The sequence below is a fragment of the Pseudophryne corroboree genome, chromosome 1 (genome assembly GCF_028390025.1).
Source record: "Pseudophryne corroboree isolate aPseCor3 chromosome 1, aPseCor3.hap2, whole genome shotgun sequence".
In the NCBI taxonomy this organism is placed as follows: domain Eukaryota; kingdom Metazoa; phylum Chordata; class Amphibia; order Anura; family Myobatrachidae; genus Pseudophryne; species Pseudophryne corroboree.
In genome coordinates, this window is record NC_086444.1 from 149580387 (window position 1) to 149605909 (window position 25523).

Below are 25523 nucleotides of genomic sequence, written 5' to 3' on the forward strand. Positions count from 1 at the left end.
AAAAAAAAAAAAAAAATGTATTTGTATTTTTTTCTTTTTAAATCATTTTTCTCAAACATCGGAACATCGATTGGGAAGACCGATAACATTGCAATGTTTTTACACCCAAGACAGCTGCCGGGTACACAGGGGGGTTTGGGGGGGGGGGTTGTTTTACACTTTCCCAGCAGCTGCCATTGTCTGCAGCTGCTGGGTGGGGAGGGGTGGGGGGTCATGTCATGCTGACCGATCAGCTGTGATCGGCAGCACGGCAATCAGTGGGTGAGGGGGCAGGGGGGCAGAGGGACTTTCTGGACGCAGCGGAGGGAAGATTCCCTTCCCAGCCGCTGCTAACTCTCTTTATCTGACTGGTCGCATCCTGTGCGACCAGGTCAGATAAAACACTTGCTGGTGTGGTCATATCTGATGCGACCATGCTAGGTAAGTGGTTAATAGCAAGTTACTTACTCTGCGCATGTATATCTACTGTATATGGTTTGGTCTACAGACTTTCTTGCTAACATACATGATAGTAAATCTGTACTGGTTGGCGTTGGCTGGCATACACCAATGAAGCATATAGCCAGTCAGAGTCGGGGTCATTGGAGCTTCCAGGAACTAGAAAATCCTATATCGCCTCTGTAAAGGACTTTGCAAAGCTACATTGCACCTTTACCGTCCAATGCTGTTGCAGAATTGTGTTCATTTACATCTGACTTTCCATTTATCTCCTAGGATTCTGGGCTCGGGAGGTTGGGAAGCTGGTCGGATTTCAACATCCTCTTATCCCTGTGCATCATCAGTACGTGGTCACTGGAACAGTTCCTGAAGTAAAAGCCTTGAGCAAGGAACTCCCAGTCCTCAGGGACCTGGAAGGTTCATATTACTTACGTCAGGAGCGAGATGGACTTTTATTTGGTCCTTATGAGTGTCCAGAAAAAATGAAGCTACAAGATTCCTGGGTACAACATGGAGTCCCACCAGGTAATACAGCATAAATATGCAAGAACGTTAACTTCTTATTGTTTTCCATTTATTCATATAGGGCTATCAACCCATTTACAATTGGAAACAAAGTGATAAAGCAAGTCTGGGTATTAACAGACACAGAGGCCAAATTATTACCAAGGATCTTTAACACCTGAATGAACTGATCAATATATATATTTCTCATACGTCCTAGAGGATGTTGGGGACTCCGTAAGGACCATGGGGTATAGACTGGATCCGCAGGAGACATGGGCACACTATAAGACTTTGAATGGGTGTGAACTGGCTCCTCCCTCTATGCCCCTCCTCCAGACCTCAGTTAGATGCTGTGCCCAGGAGAGACTGGTCACACACTAGGGGAGCTCTACTGAGTTTCTCTGGAAAGACTTTATGCTAGGTTTTTTATTTTCAGAGAGACCTGCTGGCTACAGGCTCTCTGCTTCGTGGGACTGAAGGGAGAGAAGTCAGACCTACTTCTTCTGAGTTAAGGGCTCTGCTTCTTAGGCTACTGGACACCATTAGCTCCAGAGGGTTCGATCACTTGGTGCGCCTAGCTGCTTGTTCCCGGAGCCGCGCCGTCAACCCCCTCACAGAAGCCAGAAGACAGAAGCCGGGTGAGTATTGGAAGAAAAGAAGACTTCAGTGACGGCAGAAGACTTCAGGTCTCGGAGGTACCGCGCAGCGGTCGCGTTGCGCGCCATTGCTCCCACACACCAACGGTTCTACAAGGGTGCAGGGCGCAGGGGAGGGCGCCCTGGGCAGCAATTATACCTCTTCCTGACACTGGCAAAAGATGTATACAGTGCGTAGGCACTGTATAGGGACCCCCGCCAGTATAAATATGAATAATATTAGGGGGGCTGAAGCGCACCGAGAGGGGGCGGGGCTTAGCCCTCACAACTTGTTACAGCGCCATTTTCTCCTCATGTCCCCGCCAAAAAGCACTGTTAGGCAGCTAACAGTGAAAAACGAGGGGGGGGGGGGGGGCAAGGTGATTTTAGTGCAAAGTAGGAAAATAGAGCACTATACATTATAATGTGCGTGTTAATTAATGAGTTGTAATTGTGTTCTGTGTTTTCCCTGTCACATATACCCATGATAGCTTATAGTACACATGTGTCGACGTGTGTGTGCTCTGCCACGAGCTGGCTATGGGAATCCCTCTGTCGGCATTGCCGACTCCTGATGGTACTTGGGTCTGTAGATCAAGTGTCAGCAGGTCGGTAGTTGTATGCTTTTTCAAAAGTAAACACTGTATGGGTGACACAGTAGTATGTGGGTGACCTGTCGGCACCACCTGTTATTACTGGGTGTAAATTAACATGAAGTCAATAACCTATACCTGTATAGGGTACTGTTCCATGGCCCTATAGCTCTAGCACAGATGTGCTTTTATTTGAGGGGGAATGATATTAAATTTATGTGTATATACTTCCCTCGAACCCCTCGGGGTCGTAAGAATGTTATTTTTACCTAGTTACCACTCCCTGTTGTTGACAAATACTATATTTTATGTCGATCATAAGGTTTCCTGGTCAGATCCACAAATTGGGCATTCAGTAAATGGTCGTACACATTCAGCACACATTAATGTCACTAGGGACCCTGGGGTTCTAGACAAAAAAAAATAATATATATATATATATATATATATATATATATATATATATATATATATATATATATATATTCATATTACAAGTTCTAATGAATGCTGAAGTAAAAGTGTACCTTCTCATGTGCTGGTCGCTCTGTTGATAAAGCTCTAGGTCGGCCGTGACGAGTTGGTCTCAGATCCTCACGAGGAGTCCGAGTGTTTATTCTTTTCCCGCCGCGGATAGAATACGGTGAAAGTCAACTCCTGGTCGGCACAGGGCCCTGTCATAAAGGATCGTATACAGGAAGCTAAGTGATATTTTAATTATATGCTTTGAAGTTATTTGCATTACATGCGCATGGGGGAGTGCTTGTATTCGGAAAAACATCCGATAGAATTACCCTAGAGAGAGAGGGGATGTTTCTTATGTTGGTTCTTCTCTATAACATTGCGGCAGGCTGCCGTGCGTCTGCAGTAGGTGTGGCCGGAGGAATGCTGAGGCTGACTCCGAGAGATACTGGAGTTTTTTCCCTGTGACGGTGTACCGCTGTTTGGGGATGCCTCAGTTAAGTCACTCTTGGCGAATACCACTGGTAAGTCTACCTTTGTGAGTTAGATTCCCTCACAACGGTTGGTGACGCATTCTTTTGTGGGGTGCAGTCATTTTAACCGGTTCGATACAGTTCTTTTCTCTTACGTCCTAGAGGATGCTGGGGACTCCGTAAGGACCATGGGGTATAGACGGGTTCCGCAGGAGATAGGGCACCTAAAAAGAACTTTGACTATGGGTGTGCACTGGCTCCTCCCTCTATGCCCCTCCTCCAGACCTCAGTTAGATCTTGTGCCCAGAGGAGAATGGGTGCACTGCAGAGAGCTCTCTAGAGTTTTCTGTGGAAAAAGAATTTTGTTAGGTTTTTTATTTTCAGGGAGTCCTGTTGGCAACAGGCTCCCTGCATCGTGGGACCGAGGAGAGAGAAGCAGAGCTGGCTTGTAAAGTTGGGCACTGCTTCTAGGCTACTGGACACCATTAGCTCCAGAGGGAGTCGGAACACAGGTCTCACCTGGGGTTCGTCCCGGAGCCGCGCTGCCGTCCTCCTCACAGATGCCGAAGATAGAAGCCGGGTGAGTATTGAGGAAAAGACTTCAGGCGGCAGAAGACATCAGATCTTCATGAGGTAAGCGCGCAGCGGTAAGCTGCGCGCCATTGCCCCAGTCACACACATAAAGCAGGCACTGAAGGGTGCAGGGCGCAGGGGGGGGGGCGCCCTGGGCAGCAATAAACCTCGATTTTGCCATAAATTTGATGGATTAGGCTGTGGGACAGTAAATCCGCGGACCCCTGCCATTTTATTAGTATATGATGAAGGGACCGAAGCCCGCCGTCGGGTGGGCGGGGCTTGATCCTCAGCACTAACCAGCGCCATTTTCTTCACAGAGGCTGCATGAGAAGACGCTGGCTCCCTGTTCTCTCCCGTGCCGAGCTTCACAGGTTGGAAAAAGGAGGAAGGGGGCACTTTGGCGACGCAGTGAGTGGAGATTACAATTATAAACATATAGCGCTATCTGGTCATATATTCCAGTGTTTTTAAGCGCTGGGTGTGTGCTGGCATACTCTCTCTGTCTCTCCTAAGGGCCTGGTTGGAGTTTTGTCCCCTTATAGGTAACTCCCTGTGTGTGTGGGGTGTCGGTACGTGTGTGTCGACATGTCTGAGGCGGAAGGCTTCTCCAAGGAGGAGGTGGAGCAAATGAGTGGTGTGTCCCCGTCGGTTGTGCCGACTCCAGATTGGATGGACATGTGGCATACGTTGCATGCAAGTGTGGCATCTTTACATAAAAGGCTTGATAAGGCTGGTTTAGGGGGGACATCAGGCGGTCAATCCTCAGATTGGACCGACTCACAGGGCCCGTCGGGGTCTCAAAAGCGTCCCTTAACACAAGACACTACTACCGACACGGATTCTGATTCCAGTGTCGACTATGACGAAGTAAAATTGCACCCTAAGGTGACTAAAACTATTCAGTGTATGATTGTGGCAATAAGGGATGTGTTGCATATTGTGGATGAACCCTCAGTCCCCGACACAAGGGTACACATGTTTAAGGAAAAGAAACGGATTATACATTTTCCCACATCTCATGAATTAAATGAGTTCTTTGGAAAAGCTTGGGAGACTCCGGATAAGAGACCGCAGATCCCCAAAAGAATTTTTATGGCATACCCTTTCCCTAAGCAGGACAGGGAGATTTGGGAATTACCCCCCACTGTGGACAAGGCCCTGACGCGCTTATCCAAGAAAGTGGCGCTACCGTCTCCTGACACAGCGGCCCTTAAAGACCCAGCAGATCGCAGGCAAGAAACTACCTTAAAGGGTATTTATTCTCATACGGGTGCTGTGCTAAGACCGACGATTGCGTCGGCATGGGTGTGTAGCACAATTGCAGCTTGGACAGATGAGCTGACAGATCAATTTGATACTATGGATAAGGATACTATATTCCTAACTCTAGCCCATATAAAAGACGCAGTCTTATTTATGAGGGATGCTCAAAGGGACATTGGATTGCTAGCTTCTAGGGCCAATGCCATGTCTATCTCAGCGAGAAGATCCTTATGGACTCGCCAATGGACGGGTGATGCGGATTTCAAGAAACATATGGAAGTACTACCCTATAAGGGGGATGTATTGTTTGGGGATGGGCTGACTGACCTGGTTTCCACGGCTACAGCAGGTAAATCAAAATTTTTACCATATATTCCCCAACAGCAAAAGAAAGTAACACCCTATCAGATGCAGTCCTTTCGGTCGCACAAGTCCAAAAGAGGTCGGAGATCCTCTTTCCTCGCCAGAGGTAAGGGCAGAGGCAAGAGAGCACCTGCTTCGGCAGGTGCCCAGGAACAAAACTCCTCCCCGGCTGCTCCAAAACCCACAGCATGACGCTGGGGCTCCCCTGAGGGAGTCCGCACCGGTGGGGGCACGTCTTCGACTTTTCAGTCAGGCCTGGGTCAGTTCGGACCTGAATCCCTGGGTGTTGGAAATAGTTTCCCAGGGTTACAAATTGGAATTCGAGGAGGTGCCCCCGCGCCGATTTTTCAAATCGGCCCTACCAGCTTCCACATCGGACAGGGATGTAGTGTTAGCTGCAATTCAAACGCTGTGTATACAGCAAGTGATAATCAAGGTTCCACTGCACCAGCAGGGAAGAGGTTACTACTCAACCCTATTTGTGGTCCCGAAACCGGACGGTTCGGTCGGACCGATTTTGAATCTGAAATCCCTAAACCTGTACATAAAAAGATTCAAATTCAAAATGGAATCACTCAGGGCGATAATAGCCAACATGGAGGAGGGGGTGTTTATGGTGTCTCTGGACATAAAGGATGCGTACCTTCATGTCCCCATATATGCCCCCCATCAGGAATACCTGAGATTCTCTGTACAGGATTGTCATTACCAATTTCAGACGTTGCCGTTTGGACTTTCCACGGCCCCGAGGATTTTCACCAAGATAATGGCGGAAATGATGGTGGTCCTGCGCAAGCATGGGGTCACAATTATCCCATACTTGGACGATCTCCTGATAAAAGCGAGATCAAGAGAGAAATTGCTGAGCAGTGTGGCGATCTCTCTGAGAGTGCTCCAGCAACACGGTTGGATTCTAAATCTACCGAAGTCACAGTTGATTCCGACAACTCGACTACCGTTCTTAGGTATGATACTGGATACGGAACAAATGAAGGTCTTCCTCCCAATAGAGAAAGCCCAAGACATCCAGAACATGGTCAGAGACCTGCTAAAACCGAAAAGGGTGTCAGTTCACCAATGCACTCGAGTTCTGGGGAAAATGGTGGCGGCCTACGAGGCCATTCCCTTCGGAAGGTTCCATGCAAGGACTTTTCAATGGGACCTTCTGGACAAGTGGTCCGGGTCCCATCTGCATTTACATCGGAAAATAACTCTGTCCCCAGGAACCAGAGTGTCCCTCCTGTGGTGGTTGCAAAGTGCTCACCTGCTGGAGGGTCGCAGGTTCGGGATTCAGGACTGGATCCTGGTTACCACGGACGCGAGCCTCCGAAGATGGGGAACGGTCACACAGGGAAGGACTTTTCAGGGTCTTTGGTCAGACCAGGAGTCCTGTCTACACATCAATGTGTTGGAACTCAGGGCCATTTACAACGGCCTTCGACAAGCGGAGAGTTTTCTTCGAAACCTTCCGGTTCTGCTTCAATCAGACAATGTCACAGCAGTGGCTCATGTGAACCGCCAAGGCGGGACAAGAAGCAGAGTCGTGATGGCGGAGGCCACAAGGATCCTTCGCTGGGCGGAAAATCATGTAAGCGCTCTGTCGGCTGTCTTCATTCCGGGAGTGGACAACTGGGAAGCAGACTTCCTCAGCAGACACGATCTCCATCCAGGAGAGTGGGGACTTCATCAAGAAGTCTTTGCAGACGTAACACGTCTTTGGGGAACTCCTCAAATAGACATGATGGCGTCACACCTCAACAAAAAACTACGGAGGTATTGCGCCAGGTCTCGGGACCCTCAGGCAGTAGCAGTAGACTCACTGGTAACACCGTGGGTGTTCGACTCGGTCTACGTGTTCCCTCCTCTTCCTCTCATCACGAAAGTGTTGAGGATCATAAGACGAAGAAGAGTACAGACGATACTCGTTGTCCCAGACTGGCCTCGAAGGGCTTGGTACTCGGATCTACAAGAGATGCTCACAGGAGACCCCTGGCCTCTTCCTCTGAGGGAAGACCTGTTGCAGCAGGGGCCCTGTGTATTTTAAGACTTACCGTGGTTACGTTTGACGGCATGGCGGTTGAACGCCGAATCCTAGCAAAAAAGGGGATTCCGGGCTGGGGCTGCGAGGAAAAGGCTAAGAATTCCGAGCCCACCCGCTGGCGGTGATGCAGGGCAAGTCTGGAGCGAGTGCTGACATCTGGTCCGGACTGAAGGACCTGCCAACGATTACTGACATGTCGTCTACTGTCACTTCATATGATTCTCTCACCATTGAAAGAATGGTGGAGGATTATATGAGTGACCGCATCCAAGTAGGCACGTCAGACAGTCCGTACGTATACTGGCAGGAAAACGAGGCAATTTGGAGGCCCTTGCACAAACTGCTTCCGTTGTCACCCAAAGTTTTTGAACTTGTCAATGACTTCTGATGAATGCGCTCCAGGTGACTTATAAGGGAGGATGTTCCTAGGTGGTTAACGTCCTTACCCCTACTTATTACAGCTTGACAAAGGCAACACACGGCTTGACACCAGTTGTCCGCATTTCTGTTGAAATAATTCCACACCGAAGAGGTGATTTTTTTTTTTTTTTTGTATTTTGACCAGGCATGTCAATGGCCATATTCGTCCCACGGACAATAGGTGTCTCCCCGGGTGCCTGACTTAAACAAACCACCTCACCATCAGAATCCTCCTTGTCAATTTCCTCCCCAGCGCCAGCAACACCCATATCCTCATCCTGGCGTACTTCAACAGTGACCTCTTCAATTTGACTATCAGGAACTGGACTGTGGGTGCTCCTTCCAGCACTTGCAGGGGGCGTGCAAATGGTGGAAGGCGCCACCTTTTCCCGTCCAGTGTTGGGAAGGTCAGGCATCGCAACCGACACAATTGGACTCTCCTTGGGGATTTGTGATTTAGAAGAATGCACAGTTCTTTGCTGTGCTTTTGCCAGCTTAAGTCTTTTAAGTTTTCTAGCAGGAGGATGAGTGCTGAGGAACATAGGAGAGGGCCTCAGCCGTTCCTTGCCACTCTGTCGTAAATGGCATATTGGCAAGTTTACGCTTCTCCTCAGACGCTTTTAATTTTGATTTTTGGGTCATTTTACTGAACTTTTGTTTTTTGGATTTTACATGCTCTCTACTATGACATTGGGCATCGGCCTTGGCAGACGACGTTGATGGCATTTCATTGTCTCGGCCATGACTAGTGGCAGCGGCTTCAGCATGAGGTGGAAGTGGATCTTGATCTTTCCCTATTTTACCCTCCACATTTTTGTTCTCCATTTTTTAATGTGTGGAATTATATGCCAGTAATATATTTATCAATGGCAATGGCCTACTACTATATATACTGCGCACAAAAACTTAAATGCACCACAGGTATGGATGGATAGTATACTTGACGACACAGAGGTAGGTAGAGCAGTGGTCTACTGTTATATATTATATATTCTGGTGGTCAGCTTGGTACCTGTGAGGGTGGAATACACAACCCTTGGAAGTTATTACCCAAAATACCTACACCAATCCTGCATTATGCTTTCTGTGTGCTTAAGGTTATTCTTTTATGTCTGTGTTGCTTGTCTATTGTTGTATTACTCAAATCCTCTGTATCATGGCCCTCATTCCGAGTTGTTCGCTCGCAAGTGGATTTTAGCAGATTTGCTCATGCTAAGCCGCTGCCTACTGGGAGTGAATCTTAGCATCTTAAAATTGCGAACGATGTATTCGCAATATTGCGATTACACACCTCGTAGCAGTTTCAGAGTAGCTCCAGACTTACTCGGCATCTGCGATCAGTTCAGTGCTTGGCGTTCCTGGTTTGACGTCACAAACACACCCAGCGTTCGGCCAGACACTCCTCCGTTTCTCCGGCCACTCAGCGTTTTTTCCGGAAACGGTAGCGTTTTTTCCCACACGCCCATAAAACGGCCTGTTTCCGCCCAGTAACACCCATTTCCTGTCAATCACATTACGATCGCCAGAACGATGAAAAAGCCGTGAGTAAAAATCCTAACTGCATAGCAAATTTACTTGGCGCAGTCGCAGTGCGGACATTGCGCATGCGCATTAAGCGGAAAATCGCTGCGATGCGAAGATTTTTACCGAGCGAACAACTCTGAATGAGGGCCCATGTGTATTGTTTTTGATGTCTGTAAAGCGCCTTGAGTCCTGTTGGAGAAAGAGCGCTATATAAATAAAATTATTATTATTATTATTATTATTATTATTATTATCAGCAAACTGTGCAAAACTGAAATGCACCACAGGTATGGATGGATAGTATACTTGACGACACAGAGGTAGGTAGAGCAGTGGCCTACTGTACCGTACTGCTATATATTATATATTCTGGTGGTCAGCAAACTGTGCAAAACTGAAATGCACCACAGGTATGGATGGATAGTATACTTGACGACACAGAGGTAGGTAGAGCAGTGGCCTACTGTACCGTACTGCTATATATTATATACTGGTGGTCAGCAAACTGTGCAGAACTGAAATGCACCACAGGTATGGATGGATAGTATACTTGACGACACAGAGGTAGAGCAGTGGACTACTGTACCGTACTGCTATATATATATATATATATATATATATATATATATATATATATATATATATATATATATATATATAATAAGAATTTACTTACCGATAATTCTATTTCTCATAGTCCGTAGTGGATGCTGGGACTTCCGTAAGGACCATGGGGAATAGCGGCTCCGCAGGAGACTGGGCACAAAAAGTAAAAGCTTTAGACTAGCTGGTGTGCACTGGCTCCTCCCCCTATGACCCTCCTCCAAGCCTCAGTTAGGATACTGTGCCCGGACGAGCTGATAAAGCTAAATATTTATCGTATATAATACCCTTTATGAGGTCTAAGAACACTGTACGCTAACTACGTATGAAGTACCGCAAGGGTACGCACGTTGCGTAACGATCGCTTAGCCGTGGTCGAGACGCTCAAGCGTTACGTTCGCTCACGGCCAAGAGATCACTGGCAGGCACGCTATTGGCTGCCGACTACCGTAATGATTCGCTATAGCGATGCGACCGCTCGAGACCACGAGGAGATCACCAGCGGCGCATACGCTCACAATGTAAAACCTTTATATCTAAACCATAAACAGTGTATTATACAGTAAACCCTTTGTGTAGTGATATGGTGTAAATGCAACACAGTATAACCTTACTAGCTTAAAAGCAATTTGAGCGTCACCGACGCTCTGAGAATACTTAACTCTATAAGAAATACACAGATACCTAGGCTTAGGGTCCAACGCCTAATATATATATATTTTGAATGATATACTTGCAAAAGAATTAATACAAATACAAATCATACACTACAATATAACATAGACTAACTAACCAGGTAACTATACAGTAAATACAATACAATTAAGTTTAAGAGAAAATGAGAGAAAGAGAAGAGAGAGAAAGATATGGCCCATAATAACAAGAGAGAAACAGTATGATTACGGAGAAAAACTTACGCACAAAGGAAACGATCGCATGCGCCTCTGGACATCCAGCTCCCGATTTTCAGCAATGATAACCGTTGAAGAGTGAGAGCTGGATGTGATCGGCCTTTCTATTTATGCCCTACACACAATGCAATTCAATGGTCCCTACAATCTCATTGTTCATTGGACACAGGAATTCGGCTTCGCATTATAACAAAAGGTCATAGGTTGATTCATACAGGTGGGCTGTGACTATTTCCAACAGCTCAGGTGGGAGGGAAACTGGGTTTCCCGCCGCATGGGTAATAAAGTGCAAATAAAGTAAATGTCCATAAACTTCTTATGTCCATAACTATTCGCATGAGCGATTGATCTGCTTCAAACCAACACCGGAATATTTCTAATTAAATATTCTTCCGATAGATACTAAACACCACTGTATTACTCCTGTCTGACCCTTCGTATCAAACAAAGAGGGATTTCTCTGTTCATGAACATTCTATATTAACCAAACTTTCAGAATCTATCAAAGGGACCATGATCTAAAAAATACATTATATAGTGAAAATATGTAATGATTGAGTCGCACGCTACGATCACATAAACTCTACCGTAAATACGCATACCGTGCGCCTGCGGGTGCCCGCGACTGTGAGTATGCGCACGTACGGGAGAGCGTACGCATGCGCAGCACGGACCTGTGTGAGGTGCAAATATGGTAGTGTGCATAGAGATATTTTTCTGACTTTGACAGTCCACCCTTTGGCAGTCAACAATAACTGCCACTTCCTGAAAACATTTCAAAAAGAGAAAAATATATGTTAGGGGTTAATACATTTACATGGTTGGGTAAGGGAGGAGAGGAGATGGTAGGAAAAGGGTATGACCTAGTGAGATAGCAGAAGCATGTGTGTATGAATCCGTGCTTGGGGGTCATGTATCATCGTGCCGTACGTGTTTTAAATCAAGCTTCGAGGTATTGCGAAGTATACATTTGAATTCCTTCTTATCCCGTGGTACGGGTCTGTGGATGGGCTGTCAAACTTTACCGAGCTCTTTTCGGCTTTGGTTGTAACAAAATGGGGGAGCACATTTTAGTTGATGATACATGAATGGGGGAGATATGCGATTGCTGATATCTGTGCCTGTATTCCCTATCGACTATGTGTGTCATTACCTGAGGGTTGTAGAAATGAAGAAAAGACATAATTACGGTAAATGCGGTGGTATTCTATGTCAGGTAAATGTACATTCGTCGATTGAGGTCTTGTTTGGTGTCTGTTGAATGCAGTCTTCTTTGTGCTTTTGCCCATAAGGTGCGAGCAAAAGCTGTCAATGTCCATAGATTTACAAAAGTGTTGGGCTAGCGTAATTTTAAAATTTCTAGGGAAACTGGGGATCCATGGCATAGTTCATCAAGAATCTGTGTATCAGGTTGTCAAAACTTCTTCTTTAATCCCTCTGTTGTCTGTATATCGGCTCATCAAATTCCTCGTCCAAGTGGGTCTTTTTACCTTGGAGGAAACGGAAAAACAGGTGAAAGAAACGGACCGTAGAAATCTAATTTTCATCACATCATTGTTTCTACATTTGGGTCATAAATCCAGTCCATTGGAATTACAGTTTCCTCACTCCTTAAACTCATTACCCTAGTACGACGATTGCACCTCATTAAAGCCTGACCGCATCTAAATATCAAACCAATCGTTATGATAACACCTAAGATACATAGGAGAAACTTCCCAACATCCATTATAACTCCTTGGGCCCATTCTCCTAAACCGGAGAACCAATTTCGCGGGTTCAACCACGACACCCAACCAGTCAGCTCATTACTCACAGCAGCAAGGGTGAGATTGTGTCTTCTGCGAAATTCCCACTTTAGTTGGAGAATATCGTCCATCTTTTGGTCTATGACCTCGACCGGATCCTCGGTGCTATTCGTAATATATGTGCAACATTTCACGCCGTATTGTGTTGCCAGTGTGACACAATATCCGCCTGTCACTGCTGTGAGGTAATTGAGAACCATTCTATGCTGTACCAGTTCTGTTTTGTAAGCTTGAAGTTCCCTTCCAGTATACCTAAATGTGTCCTCATATATTTCAGTGATATTATCTAACAAATTTGCGAGCGCCGATATGTATTTATAATTCAGCACTCCTCTAGCGGTGCGGGTGAAATCTAACGCGATTAAGAATTGAATCCCGGTGGATTCACTTATCAGATCAGAGGCCGGATGCTCTGTCTTCTCTATCAGGTGCCTCTTAACAACGTGCTCGTAATGAGTATGAGTATAAGGAGTTTAGGCAACACGGTGTATGTCTTTCATTTTGTCATGTGATACAGTCATTACTTCAGGCAATACTTTTCCAATATAACACAATCCTTCAGAGTTTGGGGCAAGCCACTTGTACGCCTTTCTCCCGCATATGAAATATGCATCATCGGGGAGAACATATGGGACGGAGTAGGACATAACCATATTACACACCTTCCATGTGAAATCTCCTAACCCTAATTCTTCCATCTACTTAGTACACGTATCAGGTTGTACGATATGTGCACAGTATCCTGGTGATACCTCTCCAACTCTCGTAATCCTATTTCCTAAGGTATACCTATACCGGAAAGATTTTCCTCTACTGGCTATGTGGCGTATAAGCTCTGTATCTGTAGGCATTCTATCTGCTCTGTGTGAAAAGGTCATGGTTTGATTACTCCATGACACTTCCCAATTTCCCGGCTTTCGGGGATTGGAGATGTTAAAACATAATAGGGACCTATCCACATGGTATTGGTGGAGCTTCAAACTAGGAGGGCTGGAGATATTAAACCTCCTGTCCACCGGTCTCCCACCACTTAACTCAAGTACCTCCCCTAACGTTAAAGGAAATGGTACTAGCCCTGATTTGCTATGACCTTGAGGTACTTGAGAGCATACCCAACAATCTGTTTTATTTAACACACTACCCACTAAAGAGTGATAGTCACTCAAGGGATGCCGGTCCATATGGATATTAAAACTGGATTGGCATTTCTTTATGCACCCATCCTCAATGACATTGTTACAAAGCCGACAGATACAGTTTTCTTCAGCTAACAATCCTTCACAATTCCTTCTATGGTCAATGCTATCGGATCGTTTTCTGATACTCGCCTTTGCTTGTTGATTATGTTGTTCTCGGAAAACTAAGCCTCCATTTCTGTCATCAGAACCCATTCCAGAACCTCTCTCGAACTCCATGGTACTCTCGCCGGAACAGACTGCTCTGGTCAACATCATGGTCAACAGGAAAATCCGGATCACAGTCTCTTGAGGCAAGTCCATCTTAGGAGGAGACGAAGAAGAATGAGAAGGGGGGAAAAATAATTTGAGGGAGAGGGGATGGGAAGTGGAGAAAAACAATAAAAGGGAACAGGGGATCGACAACTGCTTTTGATCTTGTGGTTCTCGATGCTCAGGTGCCGCCTTAGTCCTCCTGGAACAGACACTCTAGTGATACAACCTCTACCGTCTGTTCCTTATCACAGGACTTCTCTGGATCAACGACCTTCTTACAGTGGGACGAATGAACCCAAGTCTCTCTCTCAGCAACCTTCAATGCTGTAGTGCTAGTCAATAAGACCTGGTATGGTCCTTCCCATCTGTCAATAAGGCAACCTGAGCGTAGAAAATTCCGTATCATTACATAATCCCCAGGTTCAATGTCATGACAATTACTATCTGGTAAATCAGGAATCACTAACTTCAGATTATCATTTTGATTCCTTAACTGTTTACTCATGTTAATCAAGTATTTTACAGTCACTTCATTGTTACACTTCAAATCATCCTGAGGGTTAATCATAACATGCGGTTGTCGACCAAACAAGATTTCAAAGGGAGACAGATTAAGAGGGGACCTGGGAGTGGTTCTGATGCTGTACAGTACAATGGGTAAAGCTTCTGGCCATGTCAATCCTGTCTCTGCCATCACTTTACTCAGTTTATTTTTAATAGTGCTGTTCACTCTTTCCACTTTCGCACTCGCCTGTGGACGGTATGGAGTGTGCAGCTTGCTATCAATTCCCATCAATTTACACATTCCTTGAAAGACATCACCTGTAAAATGGGTACCCCTATCACTTTCGATAATTCTAGGGATACCATATCTACATACAAATTCCTGCACAATTTTTCTTAGCAGTAAACATAGCGGTATTTGTGGCCGCCGGAAATGCTTCGACCCAATTTGAGAAAACATCTATACAAACAAGTACATATTTCAAATTTCGACAAGGGGGTAATTGAATGAAGTCAATCTGTATTACCTGGAAAGGGCCGCCGGCAGGTGGGATATGGGATGGTTCTGTAGGTATTGCCTTTCCAATATTCTTTCTCAAACAGGTAAGGCATGACATGGCTCTTTTACTCGCATGAGAGGAGAATCCTGGGGCGCACCAATATGCTCTTACCAACTTGCACATCCCTTCCTTGCCTAGATGAGTCAGCCCGTGAGCTGCTTCAGCCAAACATGGAAGATATGCTCTGGGGGCCACTGGTTTACCATGTCCATCCGTCCAGAGTCCTGAGGACTCCTGGCCATATCCCTTTGCCTTCCAGACTGCCTTTTCCTGTGTGGAACACAAATTTTGCATTTCACACAACTTCTGTGTGTTGATGGTATTAAATACCATCAATTGTGTGGTGTCTGTCTGTCTGGGGGTAGCAGCTGCTAATTTAGCAGCTTCGTCTGCTCGGCTGTTACCAAGCGATACTGGGTCTTGGCTATATGTATGTGCTTTACATTTGATAACAGCCACTCTGTCGGGTTCCTGTATCGCTGTTAGAAGCCTTTTTATGTGAGCTGCATGCGCTACCGGTGTACCAGCTGCCGTCATGAAATTTCTGAGGCGCCATAGGGCTCCGAAATCATGGACTACCCCGAATGCGTATCTAGAATCGGTGTAGATATTGGCTGATTTGCCCTTAGCCAATTCACATGCTCTGGTTAGGGCGACCAGTTCAGCAACCTGGGCTGAGTGAGGTGGGCCTAGCGGTTCCGCTTCTATGGTGCCTTGGTCATCTACGACTGCGTATCCAGTACACAAGTCTCCTGAGTCTGACTGTCTATGACAACTACCGTCCGTGTAGAACGTAAGTTCTACGTCTTCCAGTGGGTTGTCACTGATGTCAGGCCTTGTGGTGAAATTTTGGGTCAAATATTCCATACAATCATGAGTGTCTTCCTTTGTATTAAATCCTCCTTCCCCAGTACTCTCATCCTCCCACCCTTTGGGTCTGTCCAGACGCACCTGGGAGATATGTTGCAGGATTTAATGCACTGCATCTCCTTATGGTGATGTTTACGGGGGCCATTAGTGCCAATTCCCATCTTGTAAACCGCGCTGATGAGACGTGCCTGGTTTGGGCAGAATTTAACAAGGCTGACACTGCATGTGGTGTATGAATTGTGAGGTTGTGACCTAGCACGACGTCTTCGCTTTTCGTTACTAGCAATGCTATCGCAGCAACGCTTCGCAAGCATGTGGGGAGGGATCGCGCTACCGTGTCTAGCTGAGCGCTGTAATATGCTACTGGCCTGCTGGCATCACCGTGCTTTTGGGTTAGTACGCCTGCCGCGCAACCAGCACTTTCTGTTCCGTATAGTTCAAAGGGTTTCCCATAGTCCGGCATACCTAATGCTGGTGCCTGCGTTAGGCACTGTTTAAGTCTCTCAAATGCTGCCTCAGACTCGTCTGTATGCGAAATCCGATCAGGTTTGTTTGAGGAGACCATCTCCTGCAAAGGTAATGCTAAAATGGAAAACCCTGGGATCCAATTACGGCAATACCCACACATTCCTAAAAATGTTCTGATCTGTTGCTGGGTTTGTGGCAGAGTCATGTCTCTAATTGCTTGAATTCTATCAGCGGTCAGGTGTCTCAGTCCTTGTGTTAAACAGTGTCCCAAATATTTTACCTTAGTTTGGCATAATTGCAACTTGTCTTTGGAAACCTTGTGTCCTGTGTCTGAAAGATGAAACAGGAGCTGTTTCGTATCCTTCAGGGATGCCTCCAATGAATCAGAACACAGTAGTAGATCATCCACGTACTGTATTAATACTGATCCACTCACTGGTTGGAAAGACTGTAAACAATCATGCAAAGCCTGAGAAAATATACTTGGGCTATCTATGAATCCTTGTGGTAATCGAGTCCATGTGTATTGGACTCCTCTGTATGTAAATGCAAACAAATATTGACTGTCAGGGTGCAGAGGTACCGAAAAGAAAGCGGAGCAGAGGTCAATAACAGTGAAAAATTTCGCAGTGGGAGGGATTTGCATTAGGATGACAGCTGGATTTGGCACTACGGGGAACTGACTCTCAACTATTTTGTTAATCCCCCTTAGATCCTGCACTAGCCTGTAACCCCTCCCCCCACTCTTTTTCACAGGGAAGATGGGACTATTAGCAGTGCTGGACGTTCTTACCAGAATGCCCTGTTGTAGCAAGCGCTCTATTACGGGATAAACTCCTAACTCCACCTCTGGCTTCAGAGGGTACTGTGGGATTTTTGGAGCTATCCTACCATCTTTTACTTGTACAACTACCGGAGCTACGTTTGCCATTAATCCAGTGTCCTGTCCATCTTTTGTCCAAAGTGACTCTGGTATCTGAGATGTCATTTCTTCTACTTGGGAGGGAGTCCTATTTGTCATAGTGGTATGTGACATTAATTTTGACGGGGAGTCTAACATGTCTCGTACTTCCTGAGCGTGATTCTCAGGTATGTCCAAGAATACACCTTCAGGAGTACAATAAATGACGCACCCCATTTTACACAGTAAGTCTCTTCCCAGGAGATTGGTCGGTGCCGATGCAGCCAGCAAAAAGGAATGCTTGGTATGTAACGGCCCTACTGTAATCTCGGCTGGTTTGCTAACAGGGTAGTGCCTGACTACTCCCGTTACCCCTATGGCTGGAATTGTCTTACCAGTGGTTCTCATGCCCACTGTCGAATTTATCACTGATTTGGCCGCCCCTGTGTCTACAAGAAAGTTTAATGATTTACCAGCTACATTGATTGCAATTTCTGGTTCACTTCCAAGGCTTGCAATCAATTTTACTGGCTGCAGATTACAGGTATGGCCACACCCCTATTGGGTATGGTGACCTACCTGAATTCCGCTGGCAGCAACTACTTGTGAGGGAGTTAGCTGGGAACTACCAGAGGTTTGCCAATCTCTGTTTGGGGGGTATCTTTTTGTTTCCCCTGCATGTGGCTCATAACTCCGTTTCTGCGGACCCTGCTCCCAATGTCGTGTGTCGTGTCGTTGTCTAGGGGGTTGATAAGATTTTTGTACATTTCTCGATCTACAGTCTCGTGCAAAGTGTCCCTGTTTGTGACAAAAATAACATGTTACCACATTTGACTTACCCACAGGGTTTGGTGATGTTAACACAGGCTGTTTTGTGGTCAGGGCCTGTATACTTACTGCCATTAACTTATCACTTTGTTGTTCCCTGTGTCTGGTGATGTTCCTATCGTGATCAATAGCAGCCTCTCTCAAAGTAGCCACAGACAGACCTCGCCAACATGGTTGTGTGGTCTGTACCCTAGTCTTTAATGATTCTTTTAAACCATCCATCAGTACCGATACTGCTACTTCTCGATGGTTTATGTTTGTTTTAATGTCCTCTATGCCTGTGTATTTTGCCATTTCTGATAATGCTCTGTGAAAATACTCTGCAGCTGTCTCTGACTCCTTCTGTTTAATGGAGAATATCTTGTTCCATCTGACTACCGCTGGGAAATACTCTTTTAACTGTAAGCTTATTCTTTTTACATTATCTTTGTTGTACACATCTGTAAGAGGTACATCCTGATCTAATCCGCAATCAGCTAAAAATTGAGTTGCGTCAACATTGGAGGGTAAACATGCTCTCAGCAATATCTGCCAGTCTTTATTGTTGGGCTCTACAGTGTTACCTAAGTCTCTGATGTATTTTTGACTGGCAACTAAGTCTTTTCTAGGGTCAGGGAATTCAGACACTATGGTCCTTAATTCCATTCTGGAAAATGGGCTATACATGGCAATGTTCCTCACAGGGGTGACTCCTGATGTGTCAGTTTTCCCATTTGGAACAGCTATTACCCTAACAGGATTAACTCTAACAACATCACTCTGTGTGGGTTCTACAGCCTGTGGTGAAATGGCTTCAGCATAGTGTATGGTGCCGTACTTACCTGTAGATACGACCTCACCTATCCCTCCGCTAGGGGCCCTTGTTACTAATCTCGTGGGTGGAGCTGTGCCTACTGTGGTCTCTGCTATGGTGGCTGCTAGAGAGAGCGCTGAAATTGTTGCCGATTCGTCTTCTTGATCACACTCCTGAGGAAAGTTCAAAACAGGGTACAACTTGCACGGGTTAATACTTGCATTGGTTAATTGGTTAACATCATCTTTAACATTTACACAGTTGCTAAGTGTTTGTGTGTTACACCTTAGTGCGTCATTCTCCGCAACCAATTTCTCTCCTGATATGTATGGTGGCGGTGGGGCCGTGGCTATCAGTTTTCTGATTGAGCCAGATCCCGCCGCCTGAGCCAATCCTCTCTGTATGTCACCCTCCTGTTGCCACAACTGCAAATAATCATAATGCTTGATTCGTCTCTTTGCTGATTTAATGAGACATATCCTTCTCCTTAAATTCGTTAACACTTCTGTGCTGAAGCTACCTACTCTTGGGAATTTCTCCCCGTCATGTACTGTCATTCTCTCCCATTCATCACATAAAGCTTCTGTGTGACTTCCGTATTTCTCACACATTACATACCTTGCCGACCCAATTGGTCGGTTCACTGAATCAACCCGAACCGAGGTTGATCGCCCCCTACCTGAACAAGTGGCCCCCATAGTTCGAAAGTGTTGCTTTATCCAGCCAACCCTTACGCAAACCAAATGTCCAAAATAGGCTGACGGTGGCGGTTTACCGAGTACCCCACTCACTCGCCCACGCCGACCAATACGACCTGATCACACCGATATGGTGCTGGCGTACTCGACCTAGGGCCCCTGCGACCTGAACCTCTATTTACTGGAACCTGTGAGGGTGATCCGAAGAACACTTACTCTTTCCAGTAACTATTGGTTGCTGGATAGTTCCTGAGTGAGCAGCGAACTTCCCTTAAAATAAAAAAAATTACACAAATCACGTTAGAATGTACAAATAGCGTTTATGACCTTCGTACACAAATAGTACCGGTCAGGTTTACTAATGTACACAATTACGTGCGGTACAATCGTTCAGCACATAAGCAACTAATCTTATGTACGGAGCGACCAGTGGAATCGAAAATTGCGGCTGCGAATTCCTTCAGCCAGAGCTTGTATGGCCTATATGGGTGTTGCACCAACCCTTTCTTGGTGTTGTGCCTGTGGACTGTATAGCGGACTTCCTTGTCTGCTGTACCTGAACCTGTTGGTCTGCTATGACCTCCTGGTCTGTTACAGTATGACCTCCTGGTCTGCTACACTCTAATGCTCAAATTGTATGTTTTAACCAGGGATGCCTCCCTAGCCACCATGTACGTCACTTACACGCATGTACCTCACGAGAACTCGACTTTTCTTGTGGTTCAACCTGTAAAATTGTATACACCACACTCACTCACCACATGTACACTTTTGTTTCTATTTCTATTTCTGCGCAGAAATTTCTCTTTAGACCAGATGTGTTACAAATTAGGAGAAGGATCTATTAATTTAAATTTCGAATTTAAAAAAAAATAGATTTGCGCGATTTATCGCCTGGCGTTATTTACCGCGTGGCGCTACTTATCGCGTTGAGAGGAGAGAAAAAAAAACTTGTGATTTGAGTTACGTGGGCGTACCCGTACGCTCCGTTGCGTAATATACGCTGCGTGCGTCGGCCCTTGGATTGCGTACGCAAGTCTCAGTCTTTTGTTGGGACACGTGTACGCAAAGCAAAGATCCACCGTAACACAATTTATACGTTTATCAATGTAGATGATCCTTTATCATCTACCGCGCACCACACTGACTTCGCCTTGTCTCTCAGGCACAGCTGTGTGTTTGTCTATACTTTAACTATATTACCTTTACTCTTAAACTATGAAATAGTGACAAGTCTCTCGAAGCACGTTTATCAACTATAGAACTGGCAAACAGGAGAGTGACATACGAAAATACACCAATGAAAAGGAAATGCAGATATATATGTGTGCGTGCGTGTGTACGCAAGACAGAAAAAGAAACAGTTTTAAAAAGACACTATTGTTTTGTTCTTACCTCCGGTTCCCGGATTCCTTCAGCACCCTTCACTAAGAGAAGCAGACGCTTATCCAAACAGCACTACGAGGAATATGATCTCCCGCCCTTTGCTGCTGGATAATGTCTGCTGAAATTACCTAGTGTAGATATGTGAAGGACAGGACGAGCCCGCAATTGATAAAGCTAAATATTTATCGTATATAATACCCTTTATGAGGTCTAAGAACACTGTACGCTAACTACGTATGAAGTACCGCAAGGGTACGCACGTTGCGTAACGATCGCTTAGCCGTGGTCGAGACGCTCAAGCGTTATGTTCGCTCACGGCCAAGAGATCACTGGCAGGCACGCTATTGGCTGCCGACTACCGTAATGATTCGCTATAGCGATGCGACCGCTCGAGACCACGAGGAGATCACCAGCGGCGCATACGCTCACAATGTAAAACCTTTATATCTAAACCATAAACAGTGTATTATACAGTAAACCCTTTGTGTAGTGATATGGTGTAAATGCAACACAGTATAACCTTACTAGCTTAAAAGCAATTTGAGCGTCACCGACGCTCTGAGAATACTTAACTCTATAAGAAATACACAGATACCTAGGCTTAGGGTCCAACGCCTAATATATATATATTTTGAATGATATACTTGCAAAAGAATTAATACAAATACAAATCATACACTACAATATAACATAGACTAACTAACCAGGTAACTATACAGTAAATACAATAAAATTTAAGTTTAAGAGAAAATGAGAGAAAGAGAAGAGAGAGAAAGATATGGCCCATAATAACAAGAGAGAAACAGTATGATTACGGAGAAAAACTTACGCACAAAGGAAACGATCGCATGCGCCTCTGGACATCCAGCTCCCGATTTTCAGCAATGATAACCGTTGAAGAGTGAGAGCTGGATGTGATCGGCCTTTCTATTTATGCCCCACACACAATGCAATTCAATGGTCCCTACAATCTCATTGTTCATTGGACACAGGAATTCGGCTTCGCATTATAACAAAAGGTCATAGGTTGATTCATACAGGTGGGCTGTGACTATTTCCAACAGCTCAGGTGGGAGGGAAACTGGGTTTCCCGCCGCATGGGTAATAAAGTGCAAATAAAGTAAATGTTCATAAACTTCTTATGTCCATAACTATTCGCACGAGCGATTGATCTGCTTCAAACCAACACCGGAATATTTCTAATTAAATATTCTTCCGATGGATACTAAACACCACTGTATTACTCCTGTCTGACCCTTCGTATCAAACAAAGAGGGATTTCTCTGTTCATGAACATTCTATATTAACCAAACTTTCAGAATCTATCAAAGGGACCATGATCTAAAAAATACATTATATAGTGAAAATATGTAATGATTGAGTCGCACGCTACGATCACATAAACTCTACCGTAAATACGCATACCGTGCGCCTGCGGGTGCCCGCGACTGTGAGTATGCGCACGTACGGGAGAGCGTACGCATGCGCAGCACGGACCTGTGTGAGGTGCAAATATGGTAGTGTGCATAGAGATATTTTTCTGACTTTGACAGAGCGTACATAATAAGGAAGGATTTTGAATCCCGGGTAAGACTCATACCAGCCACACCAATCACACTGTACAACCTGTGATCTGAACCCAGTTAACAGTATGATAAACGTAGGAGCCTCTGAAAAGATGGCTCACAACAATAAACAACCCGATTTTTTGTAACAATAACTATATACAAGTATTGCAGACAATCCGCACTTGGGATGGGCGCCCAGCATCCACTACGGACTATGAGAAATAGAATTATCGGTAAGTAAATTCTTATTTTCTCTGACGTCCTAGTGGATGCTGGGACTTCCGTAAGGACCATGGGGATTATACCAAAGCTCCCAAACGGGCGGGAGAGTGCGGATGACTCTGCAGCACCGAATGAGAGAACTCCAGGCCCTCCTCAGCCAGGGTATCGAATTTGTAAAATTTTGCAAACGTGTTTGCCCCTGACCAAGTAGCTGCTCGGCAAAGTTGTAAAGCCGAGACCCCTCGGGCAGCCGCCCAAGATGAGCCCACTTTTCTTGTGGAATGGGCTTTAACAGATTTTGGCTGTAGCAGTCCTGCCACAGAATGTGCAAGCTGAATTGTACTACAAATCCAACGAGCAATCGTCTGCTTAGAAGCAGGAGCACCCAGCTTGTTGGGTGCATACAGGATAAACAGCGAGTCAGATTTTCTGACTCCAGCCGTCCTGGAAACATATATTTTCAGGGCCCTGACTACGTCCAACAACTTGGAGTCCTCCAAGTCCCTAGTAGCCGCAGGCACCACAATAGGTTGGTTCATGTGAAACGCTGAAACCACCTTAGGGAGAAATTGAGGACGAGTCCTCAATTCTGCCCTGTCTGAATGAAAAATTAGGTAAGGGCTTTTATATGACAAAGCCGCCATTTCTTAGACACGCCTGGCTGACGCCAGAGCTAACAGCATGACCACCTTCCATGTGAGATATTTTAATTCCACAGTGGTGAGTGGTTCAAACCAATGTGATTTTAGGAACCCTAAAACTACATTGAGATCCCAAGGTGCCACTGGTGGCACAAAAGGAGGTTGTATATGCAGTACCCCCTTGACAAACGTCTGAACTTCAGGCAATGAAGCCAGTTCTTTCTGGAAGAAGATCGACAGGGCCGAAATTTGAACCTTAATGGATCCTAATTTTAGGCCCATAGACAGTCCTGCTTGCAGGAAATGCAGGAAACGACCCAGTTGAAATTCCTCTGTGGGGGTCTTCTTAGCCTCACACCAGGAAACATATTTTCGCCAAATGCGGTGATAATGTTTCGCAGTTACATCCTTCCTGGCTTTGATCAGGGTAGGGATGACTTCATCTGGAATGCCTTTTTCCATCAGGATCCGGCGTTCAACCGCCATGCCGTCAAACGCAGCCGCGGTAAGTCTTGGAACAGACAAGGTCCCTGCTGGAGCAGGTCCTTTTTGACCTGGCGCAATATCTGTCCAGTTTTTTGTTGAGACGGGACGCCATCATGTCCACCTTTTGGTTTTTCCCAACGGTTTACAATCACTTGAAAGACTTCTGGGTGAAGTCCCCACTCCCCCGGGTGGAGGTCGTGTCTGCTGAGGAAGTCTGCTTCCCAGTTGTCCACTCCCGGAATGAACACTGCTGACAGTGCCACCACATGATTTTCCGCCCAGCGAAGAATCCTTGCAGCTTCTGCCATTGCCCTCCTGCTTCTTGTGCCGCCCTGTCTGTTGACGTGGGCGACTGCCGTGATGTTGTCCGATTGGATCAATACCGACTGACCCTGAAGCAGAGGCCTTGCTTGACTTAGGGCATTGTAAATGGCCCTTAGTTCCAGGATATTTATGTGAAGAGACGTTTCCATGCTTGACCACAAGCCCTGGAAATTTCTTCCCTGTGTGACTGCTCCTCAGCCTCTCAGGCTGGCATCGGTGGTCACCAGCATCCAATCCTGAATGCCGAATCTGCGGCCCTCTAGAAGATGAGCACTCTGTAACCACCACAGGAGAGACACCCTTGTCCTTGGAGATAGGGTTATCCGCTGATGCATCTGAAGATGCGATCCGGACCATTTGTCCAGCAGATCCCACTGAAAAGTTCTTGCATGGAATCTTCCGAATGGAATCGCTTCGTAAGAAGCCACCATTTTTCCCAGGACTCTCGTGCATTGATGCACTGACACTTGGCCTGGTTTTAGGAGTTTCCTGACTAGCTCGGATAACTCCCTGGCCTTCTCCTCCGGGAGAAACACCTTTTTCTGGACTGTGTCCAGAATCATCCCCAGGAACAGTAGACGTGTTGTTGGAATCAGCTGTGATTTTGGGATATTTAGGATCCACCCGTGCTGACGTAGCACTACCTGAGATAGTGCTACTCCGACCTCTAACTGTTCCCTGGACCTTGCCCTTATCAGGAGATCGTCCAAGTAAGGGATAATTAAGACGCCTTTTCTTCGAAGAAGAATCATCATTTCGGCCATTACCTTGGTAAAAACCCGTGGTGCCGTGGACAATCCAAACGGCAGCGTCTGAAACTGATAATGACAGTTTTGTACCACAAACCTGAGGTACCCTTGGTGAGAAGGGTAGATTGGGACATGGAGATAAGCATCTTTGATGTCCAGAGACACCATATAGTCCCCTTCTTCCAGGTTCGCTATCACTGCTCTGAGTGACTCCATCTTGAATTTGAACCATTTTATGTAAGTGTTCAAGGATTTTAGATTTAAAATTGGTCTCACCGAGCCGTCCGGCTTCGGTACCACAAACAGCGTGGAATAATACCCCTTTCCCTGTTGTAGGAGGGGTACCTTGATTATCACCTGCTGGGAATACAGCTTGTGAATAGCTTCCACTACCGCCTCCCTGTCGGAGGGAGACGTTGGTAGAGCAGACTTCAGGAACCGGCGAGGGGGAGACGTC

The 25523-nt window shown here is 45.9% G+C and overlaps 1 protein-coding gene across 1 annotated transcript in view; it reads left to right on the forward strand.

Annotated features, from left to right (window-relative positions):
* Positions 1 to 25523, forward strand: part of DMGDH (dimethylglycine dehydrogenase) — a 122910-nt gene that overhangs the window by 64073 nt on the left and 33314 nt on the right. Inside the window, exon 6 of the mRNA XM_063963544.1 lies at positions 715 to 963. Within this exon, the coding sequence (XP_063819614.1) occupies positions 715 to 963 (249 nt within the window). The remainder of the gene's footprint in view (positions 1 to 714; positions 964 to 25523) is intronic.